General features: G+C 39.7%; 1 protein-coding gene across 3 annotated transcripts in view; it reads left to right on the plus strand.

Moving 5' to 3' along the window:
• The first annotated feature begins 228 nt into the window (after positions 1-228).
• The window catches only part of CUL2 (cullin 2), an 82,671-nt gene continuing 63,228 nt past the window's right edge, over positions 229-19,671 (plus strand). The window contains exons 1-2 of one of the 3 annotated variants that reach the window (XM_060160936.1): positions 229-361; positions 15,776-15,916. In XM_060160936.1, coding sequence (XP_060016919.1) covers positions 15,798-15,916 — 119 coding nt within the window. In that variant the 5' untranslated portion in view covers positions 229-361; positions 15,776-15,797. Of the gene's footprint in view, positions 417-15,775; positions 15,917-19,671 lie in introns of all 3 variants that reach the window. The other 2 variants (XM_060160938.1, XM_060160935.1) reach the window with 2 other exon arrangements.

Genomic DNA, 19,671 nt, shown 5'->3' on the forward strand with positions numbered 1-19,671 from the left:
AAGAGGAGCCCCGAGGGCGGTTCGGGAAAGCCGGGCATTGGAGGACAGTTGTTTCACAGCTCGCATAGCCCGCCCGCCCTTCTCCCCTCTCCACTTCCCACAGCGCCGTCCCATCCGGGAGCTCTGCCGTGTTCCCACGGCGGCAGGTGAGTGCCCGGCCGCGGCCCCGGCCCGGGCCCCCCCCCTTCTCGGCGGTGGCGGCGGCCGGCGGGGAGGCGCCTGCGCGCAGTAATGGCAGCGCGGTGAGCAGGGACGGAGCTGACAGCCGCCGCCGCCCACCCTCCTCGCCGGGCTTCGTCCTGCGCGCCCTCGGGCTGTCTCCCACCCCTGGCCCCTGCCCCGCGTCCCGCCTCTGCAGCAGGTAACCCGCTGAAGGCCCGGATCCGGTTGCGGGCACCGGGAAACTTCCCTTCCCGGTTAGTGGGTGGCGGGGCTGGGGCGGGGAAAGGAGTTGGGGGCACGGAGGGGGAGGGGAGGGATGGAGGGGCGGCTGGGGACCGGGTGTCCTGTGGGTGACCCCGGCTCCAGGAGCGCCAGCCCCGGAGCCCGGCCGCCCCCGGACTGCATCCCGGGCCTCCCAAGCCGGTCTTGGCCGCCCCTCCCTCGGCCTCATTTTCCTCCTAGGGAGGGAAGGTGCGAGTGCGTGTTCTCTGCTTATTTACGTCCTCACGCGGGCACAGAGCTCTGTGTGTTTGCTGGGGGCGGGGGGGGGGGCGGCATCAGTCTCTTATATCCTTACTACGAGTGTTTTCACTTTTGTTTCCGCAGACAGCGAAGATTGATAGCTCTGGGGAGTAGTGTCCTATGTGCATGCTAGACCTGTCTCACCACTTAGGGTTTGGTGAAATTAGATCCTTAGACTCTCTTAAGAGCACTTAGTTACACACCAGGGAGTCTGCACCATTCCCCATCACCCCGCAAATACGTGCATGTACATAAAACATTTGCGAGTTGCAGGCTGTTGTTATCGTTAAATCCTCTCCTTTCCCCAGGGATTACTATTACCAGTTGAAGGACAGTACCTTGAAAGTTAAAATTTTGATAATAAGATAAAAACTATTAACATTTGCTACAGACTGTTTGACTTTACAGTGTAAGCATCTTTGAACTAGACCTGTCCCAAATCTACACTCATAGTAAGGTATGGGAAATAATCACTTAGTTCTCATTTACTACCGACTACGTAATAGGCATTTAAAAACACTCAAAAGACTGCTCCCTCCTTTTTACAATCTCACAGTTCTTTCCAAGACAGACAGTTGAACAAATTGTTTATATTTTGCCTCTTTTGCCCAAATATAGTGTTTGGAAGACCCTTCCAAAAGAGTCAGAGATGAAATAGCAGATGTACACAGTGTTTTGAGTTAATCTTCTCCCCCCCCCCCCGCCGCGAGATGCTGTTTATAAGTTGGGGGAACATCTCTGTAGTGTGCATGCACAAAGTATGTGAAAAATACCTTTTCTATGTCTTTGAATGTTCACTTGCATCTGAAATACTGTTACGTCACTCTCCACCCTTTGGTGATTTTTTCAGTGTTTTATATGGAAAGGTAGTTTATTCATGTTTTTTATCTTCACCAGTTTGTCACTAAATTAAATGCTGTGGACCTTCTTTAAAGTCAGTTTTGCCTTGTCTAACAGTTCAATATTTATTAAGCACCTGATTCGTATGCCAAGCATTACTGGAAGCATTAGGGATACAACCATAAACAAGACACATGAAATTTCTGCTTTCCTGGAGCTTCAATTCTGGGAGGTAAGGGAAAGTCAGAAAGTAATTAAGAAATAAAAGCAATTTCAGAGAATCATAAGTGCTATAAAGGAAGTAAAATAGGGAGTTGTGGTAGTGACTGGGACAGACTGCTTCAGATGCTGTGGTCAGGAAAGACCTGACTGAGGTGACTTTTGACCTGATACCTGAAAAGTGGGAAGGATTTAGCCTTTGGAAGTCTGAGGGAAGAGTGTTCCTGTCTGAGGGAACAGTAAATGGAAATCCCTAGAGGTGGTTTCAAGCTTGGGTTCGGCAAATTGAAAGAAACTCAGTGAAGGTGAGCTGGGACCCTCGCGAGAGAGAAGAGGTTAGGTGGTATTCAGGGGTCAGGTCATGTGAGGTCTGTTATCCAAAGGCGTTTGCTTGGCTTTTATTCTTAAAGTACATTGAAAAGCTATTTCCTTTTTGTGAAGCTGGGAGTGATATGGTCTGGTTTACAATCTGACTGTGAAGGAGATTGGATAAGAGGAGAATAGCAGGGATACCAGTGAGAAGGCTGTGGCAGATTTGAGTAGTGACTGGAGTCCAGTAAAAAAGATTTTGAGATATATTTTATAGTTAAAAGTAGTGATTTGGCATGGTTGGATGGGAATGCAGTTGGTTGGGACAGGGGTGACACCTGGGTTTGGGGCTTCACCTGGGGCTTGGTGATGCCACGTGTTGGGATGGCGAAGAAGTGAGGGAAGCAGGTTGTTGTATGGGGATAGGGTTGGAGGGGACGTGTTACATAGGACCTGTTAGATGTTCACGTGGAGTTGAGAAGCAGGCAGTTGGATATACACGTCTGGACTTCAGTGGAGAGGTTAGGGAGTCCTTCGTCCATTCAGCAAATAGTTTTCAAGTACTAGCTGTGGACTAGGCGGTGGGGGTGTGTAGTAGTGAAAAAATAGACAAAAATCTCTGCCTTCGTCAGATTTAAATTCTAGTAAGAGAAAGAGATGGGGAGTCATCCGCCTTTATCTGTTGGTTTATTATAATTATGTTTGGATAAAAACTACATTCACCTGATTCAGAATTTGAAATGTTTGATGGGATATAGAATGAAAATCTCCTCTATTTCTTGTCCCTGCAGTTTTTGTCAAGGCCAAATATGTTAGTGGTTTCTTACTCATCTTTCCAAAGATATATTTTGTGCACATGTAGGCAAATGTGTGTAGATTCTTCTCCCCATTTGGCAAAAGTGGAAGCATACTTTCCTTGCTTTGACACCTTGTATTTTTAAGAGTATTAAATAGTATTTAAAAGTTATGAAGCAGTATGAGACCACCTAAAGAAAGAATGTAGAAAGAAGAGGAGACAGTCCTGGGGCACTGCAACATTTTCTGATTTGGTCCCTGCCCTCTTTGAGTTTGGGAACTGCACATGTGGAGTTGTTTAAAGAGCTTTTATTTTTGTGAGGCTTTTTACAGAAGTTTGCACTGTTTGTGTGTGTGTGGGTGTGTGGGTGTGTGGGTGTGTTTCACCTTATCTGCCTATTTTCTTTACATGCTAAAATAATGTTTGATTATGATTGAAAGCAGCGTTTTCATGTATGTACTGTCAGTTAAATTCAGGTAAATTAATGACAAGATCAAGCCCTTGAATGTTAATATTTTGAAGAAGTTTGGCTGATGTTAAATGTTAGAAAAACAAGCAGAAATTTGGAATGTTATCATGAGACATAACAAGTTATTGATACTTGAGATGTATGACTGAATTCTCTCTCAGTAACCAGTTAATAATCAAACTATTTGTTCAGAGTGATCTGGCTCTTTGCCTGGGTTTGAATCTTAACAGTGATGTTTCTATTGCATTGCAGATGTTAGCATAATCTTTGTGTTATTATCTTAAAGAATACAGACCTTCCCCGATTTACGATGGTTTGACTTACAATTTTTCGACTTTATGATGGTACAAAAGTGATATGCCTTCAGTAGAAACCATACTTTGAATTTTGATCTTTTCTTGGGCTAGCAATATGGAGTATGATAATCTCGTGATGCTGGGCAGTGAGCCTCAGATCCCAGTCAGCCTAGCAATTACGAGGGTGAACAACCAATATACTTAGAATCATTCTGTGCCCATAAAACCATTCTGTTTTTCACTTTCAGTACAGTAGTCAAAAAATTACATGAGATATTCAATACTTTATTATAAAGTAGGCTTTGTGTTAGATGATTTTGCCCAACCGTGGACTCATGTAAGTGTCCTGAGCACGTTTAAGGTAGGCTAGGCTAAGCTATGATGTTCGTAGGTTAGGTATATTAAATGCATTTCAACCTAACGATATTTTTAACTTCTGATGGGTTTAGTGGGATGTAACCTGATCTTAAGTTGAAGAAGATCTGTATATAGATTCAAACTATGTTAACTACTGTGTATTTGGAAAGGCCTGTTGGAGATACTAGAACAGTGAAGTTCCTTTGATTCTTAAAAATTTTGAGGCAGTGAGTAGTGTTAAGATCATGATATTAGCATCTGCAACAACTTTTGGGTGCAGTTAAACCCTGTTGTTTGACCTGGAGGAGGGGAGATGGAATATTCTGTAAGTTGCTTTAAGCTTTGTTATTTTGAAGAATTAAAAAATCCAGACTTACTGTGTTCTCTACTGAATTTATAATACTTTTTATATTGGTTGGCATTTTGATTTTCAGTTAGCTGTCTTTAGCCACATAACTTCCTATGTAAATTGATCTACCTCTTTTTTTTCTGAGATTGTTCTTGATTTATGAACTGTTTTGTTTATGAACTGTTTTGTTCAGTTTGATTCTTGTGGTTATTTTTGTTATTGTTACCTCCTTTGTTTTCTTTTTTGTCTGAGATAAGTAAGCAGCTAGTTTCTAGGTTGGAGAAATATAATCTTTGGTAGAAAATATTTAATATTTCTTTTTGAAGCATTAGACACTAATTACTATGAAACATGTGGTGAATGTGTTAAGCCTACTTGAACTCTGTAAATGTGTAGATGTTAATGTCCTATTTGAAGATTTTAGTTATCCAAGGGATTTTCATTTATATTCTTTAACATTGTAAATGATGTTACTGTTGTTAATCATTGGATTATAGCCTGATTGTGTGTCGGAATTTTTCATCAATCAGGCTAATAGTTTATCATTTTTGTTTCTCTTATCATCTGTATGCTTCTTGAAGGCAGCATCTCTAGTACTTGGTAGAGAGAGGTCTGAATATTGTAAATACTTAATAAATATCTATTAACTCAGTGACTTAAGTCCTGTGCCAATGTAGGTTGCTTTTCAAATAGCGAAATGTTGGATTTACCCTGTATAGATATTCCTTGAATTTTTCAACTTTGTTTTACTTCAGTTGAAAAAAAGTACAAGATACTTAAAATTTTATTTATTTATTTATTTATTTAGTTTTGGCTGCACTGTGCAGCATGTGGAATTTTCCAATCTGTGCCCCCTGCAGTGAAAGTGTGGAGTCTTAACCCCTGGACCACCAGGGAAGTCCCCCCAAGTTTTTTAAATGTTGGAGTAATTTTAGACTTACAGAGAAGTTGCACAAATAGTACAGAGAGCCCAAGCATACTTTTCCCCCAGCTTTTTGTAATGTTAACAGCTTACATAACCAGAGCACAACGATCAAAATGAGGATAACTAACATTGTTACAATACTGTTAAACTACAGACCTTATTTGAATCTCACCAGTTTTTCCTGTAATGTCCTTTACCTCTTTCAAGATTCAATCCAGGATCAGACGCAGCATTTAGCATGTGTCTCCTTAGTCTCTTCTGATCTGTGATAGTCTTTTCTCATCTTCCATCACCTTCATGCTTGTGATGAGTGTGGTCAGTTATTTTATAGAATGTCTCTCAACTTTGGTTTGTCTGATGTTTTCTCATAGTTAGATTGAGGTTGTACATTTTTGGCAGGAATACTAGAGAAGTGATGCTGAGTCCTACTCAGTGCGTCACATCACAGGATACAGGGTTTCAGTATATCCTATTAGAGGTGATGTTGACTCTCATTAAGGTCATGTCTGTTAAATTTCTCTGCTTGCAAAGTTACTGTTTTTCTCTTTGTAATTACTGGATATCTTGGGGGAGATTGAAACTGTGCAGAAATCCTGTTCTCAAATTTTTGCCCATTCGTTGCAGCATCCTTTGGTAGTTCTTGCTTGTAATAATTATTATAGTAGTGTTCACCTGATGGCAATTTTATATATTTCTCATTTCCTTCTACACTTATTAATTGGAATTCTTCTATAAGGGAGAACTGTCCCTTCTCCATATTTGTTTATTCCGTAATTTGTTTGTATCAGTGTTGGGTCATAGATATTTGTTTTACTCTATGGTTTATAATCTAATTCTATCATTATTTATTTTATCGCTCAAATTGTTCCACTGTGGCTTTCAGGTTAGCTCTTTGTCTTTTGGACATCCCCCATCCTCTTTAGGAAAGCACTTCTATTTTCTGGCATCATAAGATGTCCAGTCTCATATTTTCCCTGCTGCAGCCCTGGAACCAATCACTTCTCCAAACGCTGGTTCCTTCTGTTGGAGAATGGTATCTAGAAACCAAGATCTGGATGCTGTGTGTGTTCATTGCCACTGGGGTGTCATTGCTCCTAGGCCCGCTCAGTGAGCAGAGCAAGAACTATATATGTATACTAATCCATGCATACACAAACGTCTATGTTTATTTCTATATCTTTTTATCTTTGTGTGTGTGTTAAAAACCATGAGTTCACACTGATAACTCTGATTCCAATCAAGCACTATAGCATTTACACTAGCTGTCCCCTTTTATTTATGACTACTATTTTCTGACAGAAATAGAGCATACTTTTCTAATAGTCATAATAATGTATGTAGTATAAAGTTACCAAAATAATGAATCCAAGGTTTTTAGATATATGTGACTTAATTTAGCTCTCAGAATAGGATAACAAATATTGCAAGTCATTGGGTTGTGCAAAGAGAGGATAATTAGAGTAACCCTTTTTAATATTTGGATAGAAAGTCAGGCCTAGAAAAAAAATGCACTCTTAATTGGATTATATGTGAAAAGGCTTATTGGTCATAGCCTTGTCTAGCCTGCATGCCAAACTGGGCTTGCCTACCCATGAGAGACTCAGACAAATTCAGGTTCTCTAACTCATCCCTGATACGTATATAAGAATTTTTTTTTTTGGCCTCCCTGGTGGCACAGTGGTTGAGAGTCCGCCTGCTGATGCAGGGGACACGGGTTTGTGCCCCATTCTGGGAAGATCCCACATGCCACGGAGCGGCTAGGCCCGTGAGCCATGGCTGCTGAGCCTGCGCATCCGGATCCTGTGCTCCGCAACGGGAGAGGCCACAACAGTGAGAGGCCCGGGTACCGCAAAAAAAAAAAAAAAAGAACTTTTTTTTTTTAAGGCTGGTTGGTATCTTAGATTCCTTGCTTAGATTGTTAAAAATGGAAAAAAGTGAGAAAGCAAGTGAAGAAGACATTAAACTTCATGCTGATAGGAGCAATGTGAAAACTTGGAAAGAAATACTGTCTGTGTAGATGTGTGGGAGAGTCTCAAGTTCATTGAGGAGAGAAGGGTCTTTAATTCTGGTCAAATTAGCTTTATTTTGGAAGCAAATGTCTTCTGTAACTTTTTTGTTGTATTATAAGTACATTCCCTACTTACCACTGTCCCCCTTCCCTTTTTTTGAGACTGAGGTTTTCATCTTGCACTATACATTTTGCCAACTGGGATGACAGACTGCTGTATTTCTCTTTACTGTTTTCTACACCAGTTTCCTCCTTTTTTTTTTTTTTTAAGCATACTACTAGAAATTCTTAGGTAGGAAAGTCATGTGATGGAGATGACATTTGTGGTGTGGATCTTGTGTGTCAAACCTCATTGCAACAGTAAGCTTTGTACCCTGAGCCTCCAACTAACAAAGGTACCTCTTAGCTATAGCTAATGGATCACACATTCAGTACATAAGATGGAAGTATTTAGATGCATTCTTGGAGCTTATTTTCATATGAAATCATGGTAGCATTTTTGGTCAGTGTACACTAGAGACAGCCCTTGAAATGGAAAATATTGCAAAGTTAATAATGCTCTTTGATTGGGTCTTAAGTATTTTCCTTATTTTGTGTATTTAGAATATAACCTGCTCAATAAGCCCCCTGAATGTCATTTTGAAAACTAACTATGGTATGTTGACTTGCCTGAAATTTTTTTAGTCCCCAGTATTATATCTTTTTGGTAATTTTTGGAATGCCAAATTTTTGTTGCTGGTACTGATCAATACTGAAATAAAAAATTATCATTTGCTAGTTTTTTGGTTTTGTTTTGTTTTTTTAACTAAAAAGAGACGCACAACTTTAAGCGTTTAGCCATTTACATTATTGATAATTATACTTTTGGAAGGCAACTGAAATGTTTATCAGTAGTTAAGCTGTAGTCATACTGATCAGTATGTTAAACATGTTATACATTTTACTAAAGTAGTTTATACTTCAAATAAAATATCTAATTATGCACCAATGTCAGTTCTAGGCTTAAAATGGAATGTTTTGAGATTCTGTTACTGCTTTACCTGCTGAAATGTAATTATCCAAGTCACTTCTTTGTATGAAAAATGTCTAAGTGCAGAACTACACAGTATCACTCCAAATTAAAATCCATCTGATCTTTGCAAAGTTATATCTTTTGTATTTCTGCTATTACTAGTAACTTTGTTTTTAAAACATTTTTGGAGTGGGAATTTTGTTAGGCTGTGTTAACACATCATACTTTGGGGCAGTACCATGTTATTTTGGAGCTCTTTCAGCCTCAGTACCTAAAACTCACTGGAAAGTTAAGATTTTCAGGAGAAAGGAAAGGTTAGTGACAGGTCACCTTTCAGTGTTCTGAGGAGTGAGGTATGTGTATGAGGAGAAAAACTTTAAAAGCAAAAGAGATTTTAGAACATTGCTATCAGAAATCTGGATAGCTTATTAATTTGATTTTCCTGATTGCTTCTTTATTTTCATCTTTACTTTGGATTACCTAGCTATTCTCTTAGAACTGGTAACCGATTTAAAAGTCTTTGTTGTCAGAATATTAGTAAAGTATTTATTGACTTTCATGGGAAGTCAGTGATAAATTAAGAAAGCACAGAGAAGTTTTATTTTTTCTTAAATGATAATTGATAGATAATAAGGATTGTAAGTTAAAAGTCTTTGAAGAATTGTAAGCAGAGGGCATGATATTATCAGACTTGCATTTTTGGAAAGCTTACATTGGCCACAGTATTTGGAATGTAACAAGGGGGCAAAAGAGGATACAGGTGGCTCATTTAGGAGGCAGTAGTTGGGTGAGAGGTGGTGGTTTGGATTAGGGTGATGTCAGTGGGAATGGGAAGTAGTGGTTGGATTCAAGAAATGGTTAGAAGATAGGGTTGACAGGACTTATTCATTGATTTGAAGAAGAGAGTAAGAGAAATCAAGAATGATTAATAAAATTTCTACCTTGAGGAGCTAGATGTATGAAAATATTTATTAAGATGTGAAATACTGGAAATGGATGGACATGTTGAGTTTGAGGGGTCAGGTTTACTGAGGTATAACTTACACATAGTAAAATTCACCCTAAAAAGATACACAGTTATTTGAATTTTGACAAATTTATATGGTCACATAACCACCACCACAATCAAGATATAGAATGTTTTATCACCCCAGAAGTTTCCTATTTGCTCCTTTGTAGTCCGTCCTGAGTCTCTGACAACCAGTGATCTGATGTATGTCCTTATATTTTTGCCTTTTTCAGCAGCCATACAATACGTAGCCTAATGAGTCTGTCTGCTTTCACTTGGCATAATGCTTTTGAGAATCACCCATTGTTGTCCACATATCAGTGATTTGGTCCATTTTAATGTTGAATAGTACACCATTGTGTGAAAGCACCACATTTTGTTTTCCATTCACTAGTTGATGGCACATTTGGGTTTCTGGGTTTTGGTAGTCATGAATAAAGGTGCTCTAAAATTTTGTGTTTAGGTTTTTCTATAAATGTATGTCTTCATTTATTATCTATAAATAGCCAGGAATGGGATTGCTGGGTCACATGGGAAGTGTTTGCTTAATTTTAATAGAAACTGCCTAAGTGGTTATTTCATTTTAAATTCCCACCTGCAGCAAATGAGAGTTTCAGTTGCTCCATGTCCTCATCTGCATTTGATACTGTCAGAATTTTTGAGCCATTCTAATAAATGTATAGTGGTATCTTGTTGAAGTTTTTTTGTTTGTTTGTTTGTTTGTTTTTTGCAGTACGCGGGCCTCTCACCGTTGTGGCCTCTCCCGTTGCGGAGCACAGGCTCCGGACGTGCAGGCTCAGCGGCCATGGCTCACGGGCCTAGCCGCTCCGTGGCATGTGGGATCCTCCCGGACCGGGGCATGAACCCGCGTCCCCTGCATTGGCAGGCGGACTCTCAACCACTGCGCCACCAGGGAAGCCCTGATACCACTCTTGATAGAGAATTCTAGGTGGTTAGTCATTTTCCCTGAGAATTTTGAAGGCATTGCTTTATATTACCTTCCAGCTTCCAGTGTTGCTCTTGTAAATCTAAAGACTTTAATTTATGTAGTCGTTTTTTCCTTTCTGAAAACTTACGGAATCTTTTCTTTACCCCCAGTGTTTTAATGTGTCAAAAAGAGGTGCCTTGTTATTTATTTTTAAAATCAAATATTCTGGGTATTCAGTATGCCCTTTTAAGTTGGAAAACTAATGTTCATTAGTTCTGGGATATTTTTTCTTTGATAATTACCTCTCATTCTAATTTTCCAGAATGCATATTAATTGAATGTTAGACCTTTTGAATTAATACTACTTTTTTTTTAAGCTTTCTGATTTCTTTTATGTGCTTCCCCCCATATTTATGGAACTGTTAATGATGATGATGGTGAAGATTTTTTTTTTACCCTTTTACTTTGGAAAATCGCAAACATATACAGAAAATGCATATTATAATAATCCCTCATGTACTTATCACTCATTCTCAACAATTATCAATTCATAAACAAGCTGTTTAATTTTGAAGCAGATCTCAGACAGCATTTATTACATCCATAAATATTTTGGCATGTGTCTCTGACAGATAAGGACTCTCAGTTTTAAGGCTCTCATAATTATTGTTATAAAAATTATTTTTTAAAGTCATCAAATATCCCATCAGTTTATAAATTTCTAGGGTTATCATAAATATAATTTTTAAAAGGAGCTTAAATCTAGATCCAAATAAGATCAGTCACACTGTGGTAGATGAATGTGCCTTTTTAGTCTATTTTAGTTCAGTTTCCATTCCACATATATCTCTCTCCCACTCTCATTTTCTTTTCTCTCTTTTCCTCTTATGTGTGTGCATAGTTTATTGAAGAAATCTGATTATCCAGTAGTTTCCTGCAGTCTGGATTTTGCTGACTTGCAGGTTGATGGTTAGTAATGCTTATATGTATAATATGTATAGCATAGGAGGAATTCAGAAGGTATTTATTAGTAAACGGTAGTTAATGGTAATAGTGTAATTTTCTTCTCTTATCAACTAGTATAGCAGTTGTAACTTAAATTGTGTTATCAGTATCTTTAGAAGAAAACCTTGTTAATGTCAACATAAAAAGAGCTTACTGGGCTTCCCTGGTGGTGCAGTGGTTGAGAGTCCGCCTGCCGATGCAGGGGACGCGGTTCGTGCCCCGGTCTGGGAAGATCCCACATGCCACGGAGAGGCTGGGCCCGTGAGCCATGGCCGCTGGGCCTGCGCGTCTGGAGCCTGTGCTCCGCAACGGGAGAGGCCACGACAGTGAGAGGCCCACATACTGCAAAAAGAAAAAAAAGAGCTTACTAATTCATAAAAAAAAAACTATTTAACTTAAAATTACTGATATTAAACTAGGCACTTCAATTTTGGAGGACTCATCATGTATCATATCAAACTTAGTAGAATGAATCCAGATACAGCCAAACAATGAAATGCTATTAAGATTAAAGAAACCCTTGTGTATTAAAATGGAATACTTTCCCAAATATACTGTTAAGTGAATATATTGTTAAGTAAGCAGTGTAATACCATTTATGTAAAACAAGTAGAAAAAGACCCTCTCTATATTCATTTATGTAAAAAGGGGGAATAACAATATATATGTATAAAATACCCTCAGACACATATAATATATGCCTCTGGTGATGGGAGCTGGTGAGTAGAGCATGGGAGTGAGAGGGAGACTGAGATTTCAGAGTTTACAACCATGTAAATATACCTTTTCTCCCCTTCCCTCCACGTTAAATTGCTCCAAAGTTTTTTGTTTGTTTGTTTGTGTTTTTGCGGTACGCGGGCCTTTCCGGTTGCGGAGCACAGGCTCCGGACGTGCAGGCTCAGCGGCCATGGCTCACGGGCCCAGCCGCTCTGCAGCATGTGGGATCTTCCTGGACCGGGGCATGAACCCGTGGCGGACTCTCAACCACTGCGCCACCAGGGTAGCCCGCTCCAAAGTTTTTGATATGATTATTTCACCTTAAATGTCTGACAGCTTTATTGAGTTATGCTTCACGTACCATTTCAGTGTACTCTTGAACGGTACAATTCAGTGGTTTTTAGCGCATTCACAGGGTTGTACAAACATGATGACAATCAATACTAGAACATTTTTCATCACCTAATTAGCAATCACTTCCCATTTTTCTCCAAGTCCTCTCGCCCTGTGCAACCACTGAAATACTTCCTGTGTCTGTGGATTTGCCTATTCTGGATATTTCATGTACGTAAGTGGAATCCTAAAACACGTGGTCTTTTGTGACCAACTTTATTCACATAGTGTTTTCAAGGTTCATCTGTATTGTAGCATCTATTAGTACTCCATCCTCTTGTATTACAGAATAATAATCTGTTGTATGGATGTACTGCATTTTATTTATCCATTTATTGCTCGATAGACATTTGAGTTATTTCCACTTTTTTGGCCTTTATGAATAATGCTGCTCTGAACATTTGCGTCCAGGTTTTTGTGTGGACATGTTTTCTCTTGCATAGGAGTGGAATTGCTGGGTCATATGGTAACTATGTTTATATAAATCACTTCTGTGATTATTTAACTTACTATTATTGACAGCCATACATACTTAGAAATGGTGCTCTAAGTGAGAAAATCTAATCTAGGAATCATTTTCAAATGTAATGAAAATTTCGTAAATGTTATTGTCATAAAATATTGTCATAATGTTATCTGGAAACATAAGTAAACATGAATTTTTATTTTTCAATTTTTTTTTGTAATTTGGAGCCTATGATTTATTTTTAGGGGCCATAGGCACAGTACCTGTGTGCCAAAGTGTTAAAAACCCTAACATTGCATGAATGGACCCAGAAGAAAGCTAGAGGAAACTGTAGTAATGTGAGATTTGAACTTTGCAGGTACTCAGTAGGACATAGTCTCACTGACTGGGGATGGAAGTGGTCCTGACAGGACACCAGGTGAAAGACATGATGTGGCACAGGAATGAAAACAAGACTCATATGTATTCTTGTGAGTTGTCTGACAGTTTGGGACGTGGAGAAGAACAGTGTGGTGGTCGTGGTCTTGTTTCTTTCTTTGCCCTCTCTCTTTCACATCCTTACATAAATGCTCCATGAGTAAATGATTATTTAAACAATTGAAATAAAATGAAGGCTTCTCTCACCTTGGTGTCCACATTTTCCACCCATCTAAGAATGGATTATCACTGCACATAAACCCATTCTATCAGAAACCTGTTGGTCTCAGCAGAGAAGTCAATGCCAGTCTGATTCTGCTAAAATTTCAATAAAGCTAAAAGGTAATCTGTGCAACCATTAAAATAATTTATAAGCAGGGTGTGTAGTATGATTCTATTTTTATAAGGGGAGGAAAGGAATGTGAAGCAGACAGTGACAGCTTTTTGATAGACGGTTACAGAATAGTCCCTACCTTGAAGAAACACTCAGATAATCACAGTTGAGCATGGTTTAATCCTCTAATAGAGTTCTCAAGTAATGCATAAGAGGGCACCTTACCTAGCTTAAGTGGGCCCAGAAAATTTCTTGAAAGCAGATATTCTGGGCCAAGGCTGAACTATCAGTAGGAGTTAGGGGAATGGGTGGAAAGGGGGAGGCAAGGAGAAGAGAAGAATTTTAGGTACAGAAAACAATGAGGATAAATGGTAGGGTGTGTGAGTCAGCCTGTTGTGTTCAGTGACCTCTAAGCAGAGGAGTTACCAGATTATGATGTCAAGGAAGGGAGTCCCATGAGAAGAGCAAGGTGGAGAGGTGCTTTAGTCCAAGGTCAAACCATGGAAGCTTGGTGGGCCATGTTGCCAATGAGCTTAAACCGGATGCTATCTATAGTGGACAATCACAAACAGCTTTCAGTACCAGAGTGACATGGTCAGCTCTGTGGTTTACGTAGGTTATTTTTGTTTATGAGTGCCAGGTCCAAGAGTCTAACTTTCTTGAAGGTCAAGAACTTTGTTTATTGACCACTGTATCCTCAGCTTAGTACAACGCCTGGCATGTATCTAAGTATTCACTAAGGATGTTAGTAAGGCAGTATAGTTGTATATTGCAGTTGAGGGCAGGGGTTACAGCACGGGTCTGAAAAGCTCCATGACCTTAAAGCAAGTTTCTTAATCACTCTGTGATCAGTTTTCTTATCTAGAAAATGGGGAGAACATTGGACCCTACCTAATCAGTTTGTTGGGAGGATTAAGTGAACTTATATAAAGTACTTAGATTTGTGTTTGGCTTATAGTAAGTACTGTGTAAATATTAACAGTTGTTAGTATTTCTTTGATAAAGATTAATACAAACTGGAACTGCTGAGGGCCTGATCTCAGAGCATTCATAGGGTTGCACAGGAATGGATGGATTTAAGAAGTATTGAGTAACACAGATAGGATGTGTGAATAAGGGTGAGACGGAGTTAAGGTTAATTTTCTGATTTAGAGGTACACACACACACACACACACACACACACACACACACACACACACACACACACACACACACACACAGAGGAACTACTGCTAATCCATTCTCGGTAGTTAGAGGAAGTTTAAGGCTTGTAGGTGGAGTCCCTGGTATGTTGAAGCAAGAGGGTTGATTTAGTGTGGCACACCCTCTTTTGGGTTTTTGTTTGGCTTCTCTGATTCTTTTTCTTCCCTTCCTTGGACTCCTCTTGAGTTCTTTTCTTCACAGGACAGAAACGTAAGAAGGGCCCAGGGCCACCTCCAGTTTGTGGGCTGGGACCGTGCAGCTGGTCTCCTCCCCTTGTCTCTTTTTTCCTTTCTCTCTATGCATTCCCCCCTTCTCCCCACTGTTTCCCTACCGCCTTTTTTACCACAGCGGGACACAGGAGGAAGAATGTTTCCTCCTTGTTTGGCCCTGGCTACAGACTAGCTTGGTGCTTCACAGTCCTAGTAACGAGGGAAAACTTTGGGGAAGATGTGAAGGCATGTGCTGGAAAAGTGCTCCCTTGTGCAATTAAATTTAACTTTAGAGGTTTCTCTTTTTAATTCTGTTCTTCTGGTGTGATATTGAAAAGGATTTGGAATCTAGTTAAACTGATGCTTCAGGAAAATAAACCCTTTAATTGTCTTGGGTTTTCTCATATATGGCCTCAGTCTCCAGTTTAAGGAGTGCAAACCACAAGGATTTGGGGCCAAAACCTTTTTATTGAGTATCTCTTGTGCATTTCTCATGATGGAAGTTAACTTTTTGGCTCATTAGGTCCCAGCTTCTTTCTCTCAGCAAATTAAATGAGGTTTCTCAATCTTTGGACCACCCTGGGTTATAAATAATTTGTGCTAAAAGCTTTTTATTTCCTAGAGTTTGCAGTGAATGCACATATGCTGTGGAGTTCCTTGTCTGGACAGTCATGAAAAGATGGCAGCCAGTGTTTATTGTTCTCACCACGTGCCAGGTTCTGGTCTCACCCCTTCCATGCAGCATGCTGTCTAGTTGTGTGGTGCTTTAGAAACAAGTAACTGACCTTGTAGAATTCATGCTAATGTTACCGTTGTTTTTAATTAACAGATTTCAACACTAAACTTGCACAATGTCTTTGAAACCAAGAGTAGTGGATTTTGATGAAACCTGGAACAAACTCCTCACGACAATCAAAGCTGTGGTCATGTTGGAGTACGTGGAGAGAGCAACATGGAACGACCGCTTCTCGTATCCTTCCAGTGGCATGGATGCCTGCACTGATCAACATGCTAGGTTCATAAGCTTGTTGAAAAGTGACAACAGGTTTAAGCTTTCCTAAGTGGAAGAACATGCCAGTGTGACTATTTTCATATATATTATTGTTCACATTTCCAAGTTCATTGCCTGTATGTGGCAGTCAACAATCTTTGATAACCTTTTGCTCAACAAATACTTTACTGAGCACTTAGTATATGTCAGGCACTACTTTAGGCTTTGGGAGTACATTTGTGAACGAAGCAAACTACTTTCCCTTCATTCTACTAAAGGAAATAGATATTAAATGGATGTAAAACACAAAACCTGATGCCAGTGCTTCTAACAACAGGTTACATCCTGTGGGGGGACGTAAAGCAAAGCGAGGGCATGAGCGTGGTTGGAGTGCGTGTGCGCGCCTCTCTAGATGGTGGTCAAGGAAGGTCTCCTTGAGGATGTTGAGGATGTTGAGGATGTCGAGGATGGCGATACTTGAGCAGAGGCTGGAACCGAGGGAGGGAGCAGGTCACACAGAAACCTGGGGGGGAGTGTTCCAAGCAGAGAGCAAACAGCAAATTCAGTGGCTCTGAGATGGAAACGTTTCTTATTTGGGTTTTCTACATTTGTGATTTAGGGGTTTTATATGAAAATATAAATTTGTGGTTTCCCTAGGACAGTCTGAAACCTGCTGTCCTGCATTCCTACATGACAGCAATCTTTTTTTAAAAAATACATATATATATACACACACACACACACACACACACACACACTGTACATGATATGTATAATGTATGTATATTATTATAACGTTATTAATATTATTATTTTATATATACATTCTATATGTAAAAAACACAGTGCAGCCTCCAGCACCCAGGCTATATACTCTGGCACCAAAGGAAAAAACCACAGTATTACAATACTGTAGTTTCTTAGTACTGGGGAGGTTAAAGGGGTCTCTAGGAACCCTCAGCCACAGGTAGCTGGAGCAGAGTGGTGGGTGGCAGCCTCATCAACTCTGCCCAGTGTTTGCCAGGGGCCACGGCTGGGAGGGCCTGGGAACGGCCTGTGCCCTGGCAGACTCCTGAGCCGCCTCTGTCTTCCACCACAAGGACCACCACACACACCACATCCCAGGGCAAAGAAGGGGCATAGGGTCGAGGCCTGGTCTCTGGGTCTGAGTGCCATGGCAGTGCCCCAGGGCCCTGAAGGAGGCCTTGTGGACTGGGTGGACACTGTAGGGACCAGAGATTCTTTCCCCCAAAAGGGAAGGTGAGATGTGAAGGTATTATTACCAGAGTGCGCGTGGAGGTTCCGAGTCCTCTCACGCGCTGTGCCGCCCTCTCCGGCAGTGTCCTGGGGCTGAAGGATGGCTGCCCTCACTGTGCGAGGTGTGTGTTCTCTAGAAAAGCTTGGATTTCATAAGACAGTGATTCAGCTTGTTCTCAATGCCTAACCTAATTGTCAATATTAAACTGAATGTTGATGCAAGAACAGTGAAGTTCTTTGAATTCATTACAATTGCAGTTGTCAGTAAGAAACATTTGTTAGGGTACCTATGTTCTAGGCACTACAGATACAGAAAATGATGGTAACATTTCTAGAAGGCTTCAGAATTTGCAAAGATCTTTTATATTTTTAATATAGAAACAAGCCTATAAGATCAGTGGGGCAGATATAATAGATGAGGAAACTGATACTCAGAGGTGAAGGGACTTGCCCCGGGTTATGCAGGTAGTCATTCATGGAGCATACAGACTTGCATACAAGATGTCTAACATCTAATTTCCTGTACTTTCCATTGTATCTAGATGATAATTGTTATGGAGTCTGTCTTTGAAGAGCTTATTTTTGAATTAGTCTCTTAAATTTTTTTTGTGGAACATCATGAATTGTTTTTGGTGGGAATCAGTAAAAACTGAGAAAGGGTTAAAGGTTACTTGTGTGTTAATGAGGTTGGGCTAAGCACATACTTAGGTACTTTTAATGCTGTTTTAACTAAAACAATGAGCAGAGAGAGGAGAGAAAGAGTTGGTCATAGAAGATTACAAGAAAAGAGAAAATGAGCATAAGGTAAAGAAAATAGAGTCATTAAATGTGTTCTTATTCTTCTACAGAATATACAGTTAATTGCTGGTTTATAAATGGTTTTGAGATAGCTGACTTCCTTTGAAAGTGCCCCTTCAGTTACTGATATTTCTAAGATGTTTATTGTTTGATCCATCTAAGATGGTTCAGTTACTCTTGACCTGGTCACGAGTTTTCTCCTCCTCCCCTGAAGTAAAAAGTATCTACAGAAACAGTAAACTGAGGAGTGGAATATCATTTTAAATTTTATTATGAAAAATAAAGGAATGGAATATCATTTTAAATTTTATTGTGAAAAAATTAGCATTTTATTATGATTTTATTTATTATGTAAAATTATGTTCCTAATTGTTCTAAAGCCAGATTCCCTCCTTTTCCCTGTTATTTTGCCCTAGAATATAAGGTTGACATCTGAAACTGGAAAAGAGCCCTCCCTACAAATTGTTCACCACCATATATTAATACTTGATCTTTTACAAAGCATTTTTTGAGGTGTATGAAATATAATGCATACATAAGTAAGATATACATGTAGAGTTGAGCAAATAATTATAAGACAGACACCTGCATTATCACCACACAGGTTAAGAACCAGAACACTTCTGGCATCCACCAACCTTCCCCCACCAGCTGCCCCTCTCAGTTCACAAGCCTTCTCCTTTCCCTTGGAGGTAACTACTATCATATTATTCTCTTGTTTTTTAAAGAACAGCATGATTGCTTATATATACAGCCTTAAACAATATTGGTTAATTGTGTTTTGAACTTTGTATAAATGGAATCATACTGTATACATTCTTTTGTGTCATAATTTTGTCTTTCAACATATAATGCATGTGATTAATTTGTTACAGATGATCTTGTAAAATATATATTATTAGCCCATTTTACAGTTGAGAATATAGTGGCCCAAGAGGGTTAAGATTGACTTCCTGATGTTGTAGACTAGATGCTGGGATAAAAATGCTCAAGTCTCCTTACACCCTTGAAGTGGGTATCAAAGAAACCTGGTCTGCCAGCTGAAGTGTTTAACCTGTGTAAGTATGGAACTTAGTGAACCCCTGTCTACAACATTTTTACTAAATATAACCTCTGTAAGGGCACAGATACCTGTCTGTTTTGTTCACTGCTATATTCCCAGTATCTGGTACATATAGACACCTAGCAAATATTTGGTGAGTGAGTAGCTACTGTCAGCTGAATGCCATGAAGCATACTGTACGGATGAAAGAAGTAGCATTAATATTTAGCTAGTTCTTTTATTGTGTTGATAAGAGGGCTCTTAACCCTCATCCTTCATAAATGTACTGGGTCCAGTTATGTATGCAAGGCATTCTGGTTGATAGGTAATGTAAATAGAAGACATCAGTGTTTTCTTTTGATGCATAACAAATTACTACAGATGTAGTGGCTTAAATTTAGTGTTTCACTCTTTTATTATCTCCCAGTTCTGTAGGTCAGAGTCCATCGTGTGACTAGGTTCCCTGCTCAGGATCTCACAAGGCTGAAATCGGGGTTGGCTGGCTGTCTTCTCATCTAGAGCTCAGGGACCACTTTTAAGCTCATTCCTGTTATTTGGCAGAATTCAATTCCTTGCAGCTATAGGACTGAGGTCCCGGTTTCCTACTTGACTTTTGGCCGTGAGCTGCTCTCATTGA

This window comes from Lagenorhynchus albirostris, chromosome 1 (genome assembly GCF_949774975.1).
Source record: "Lagenorhynchus albirostris chromosome 1, mLagAlb1.1, whole genome shotgun sequence".
NCBI lineage: Eukaryota > Metazoa > Chordata > Mammalia > Artiodactyla > Delphinidae > Lagenorhynchus > Lagenorhynchus albirostris.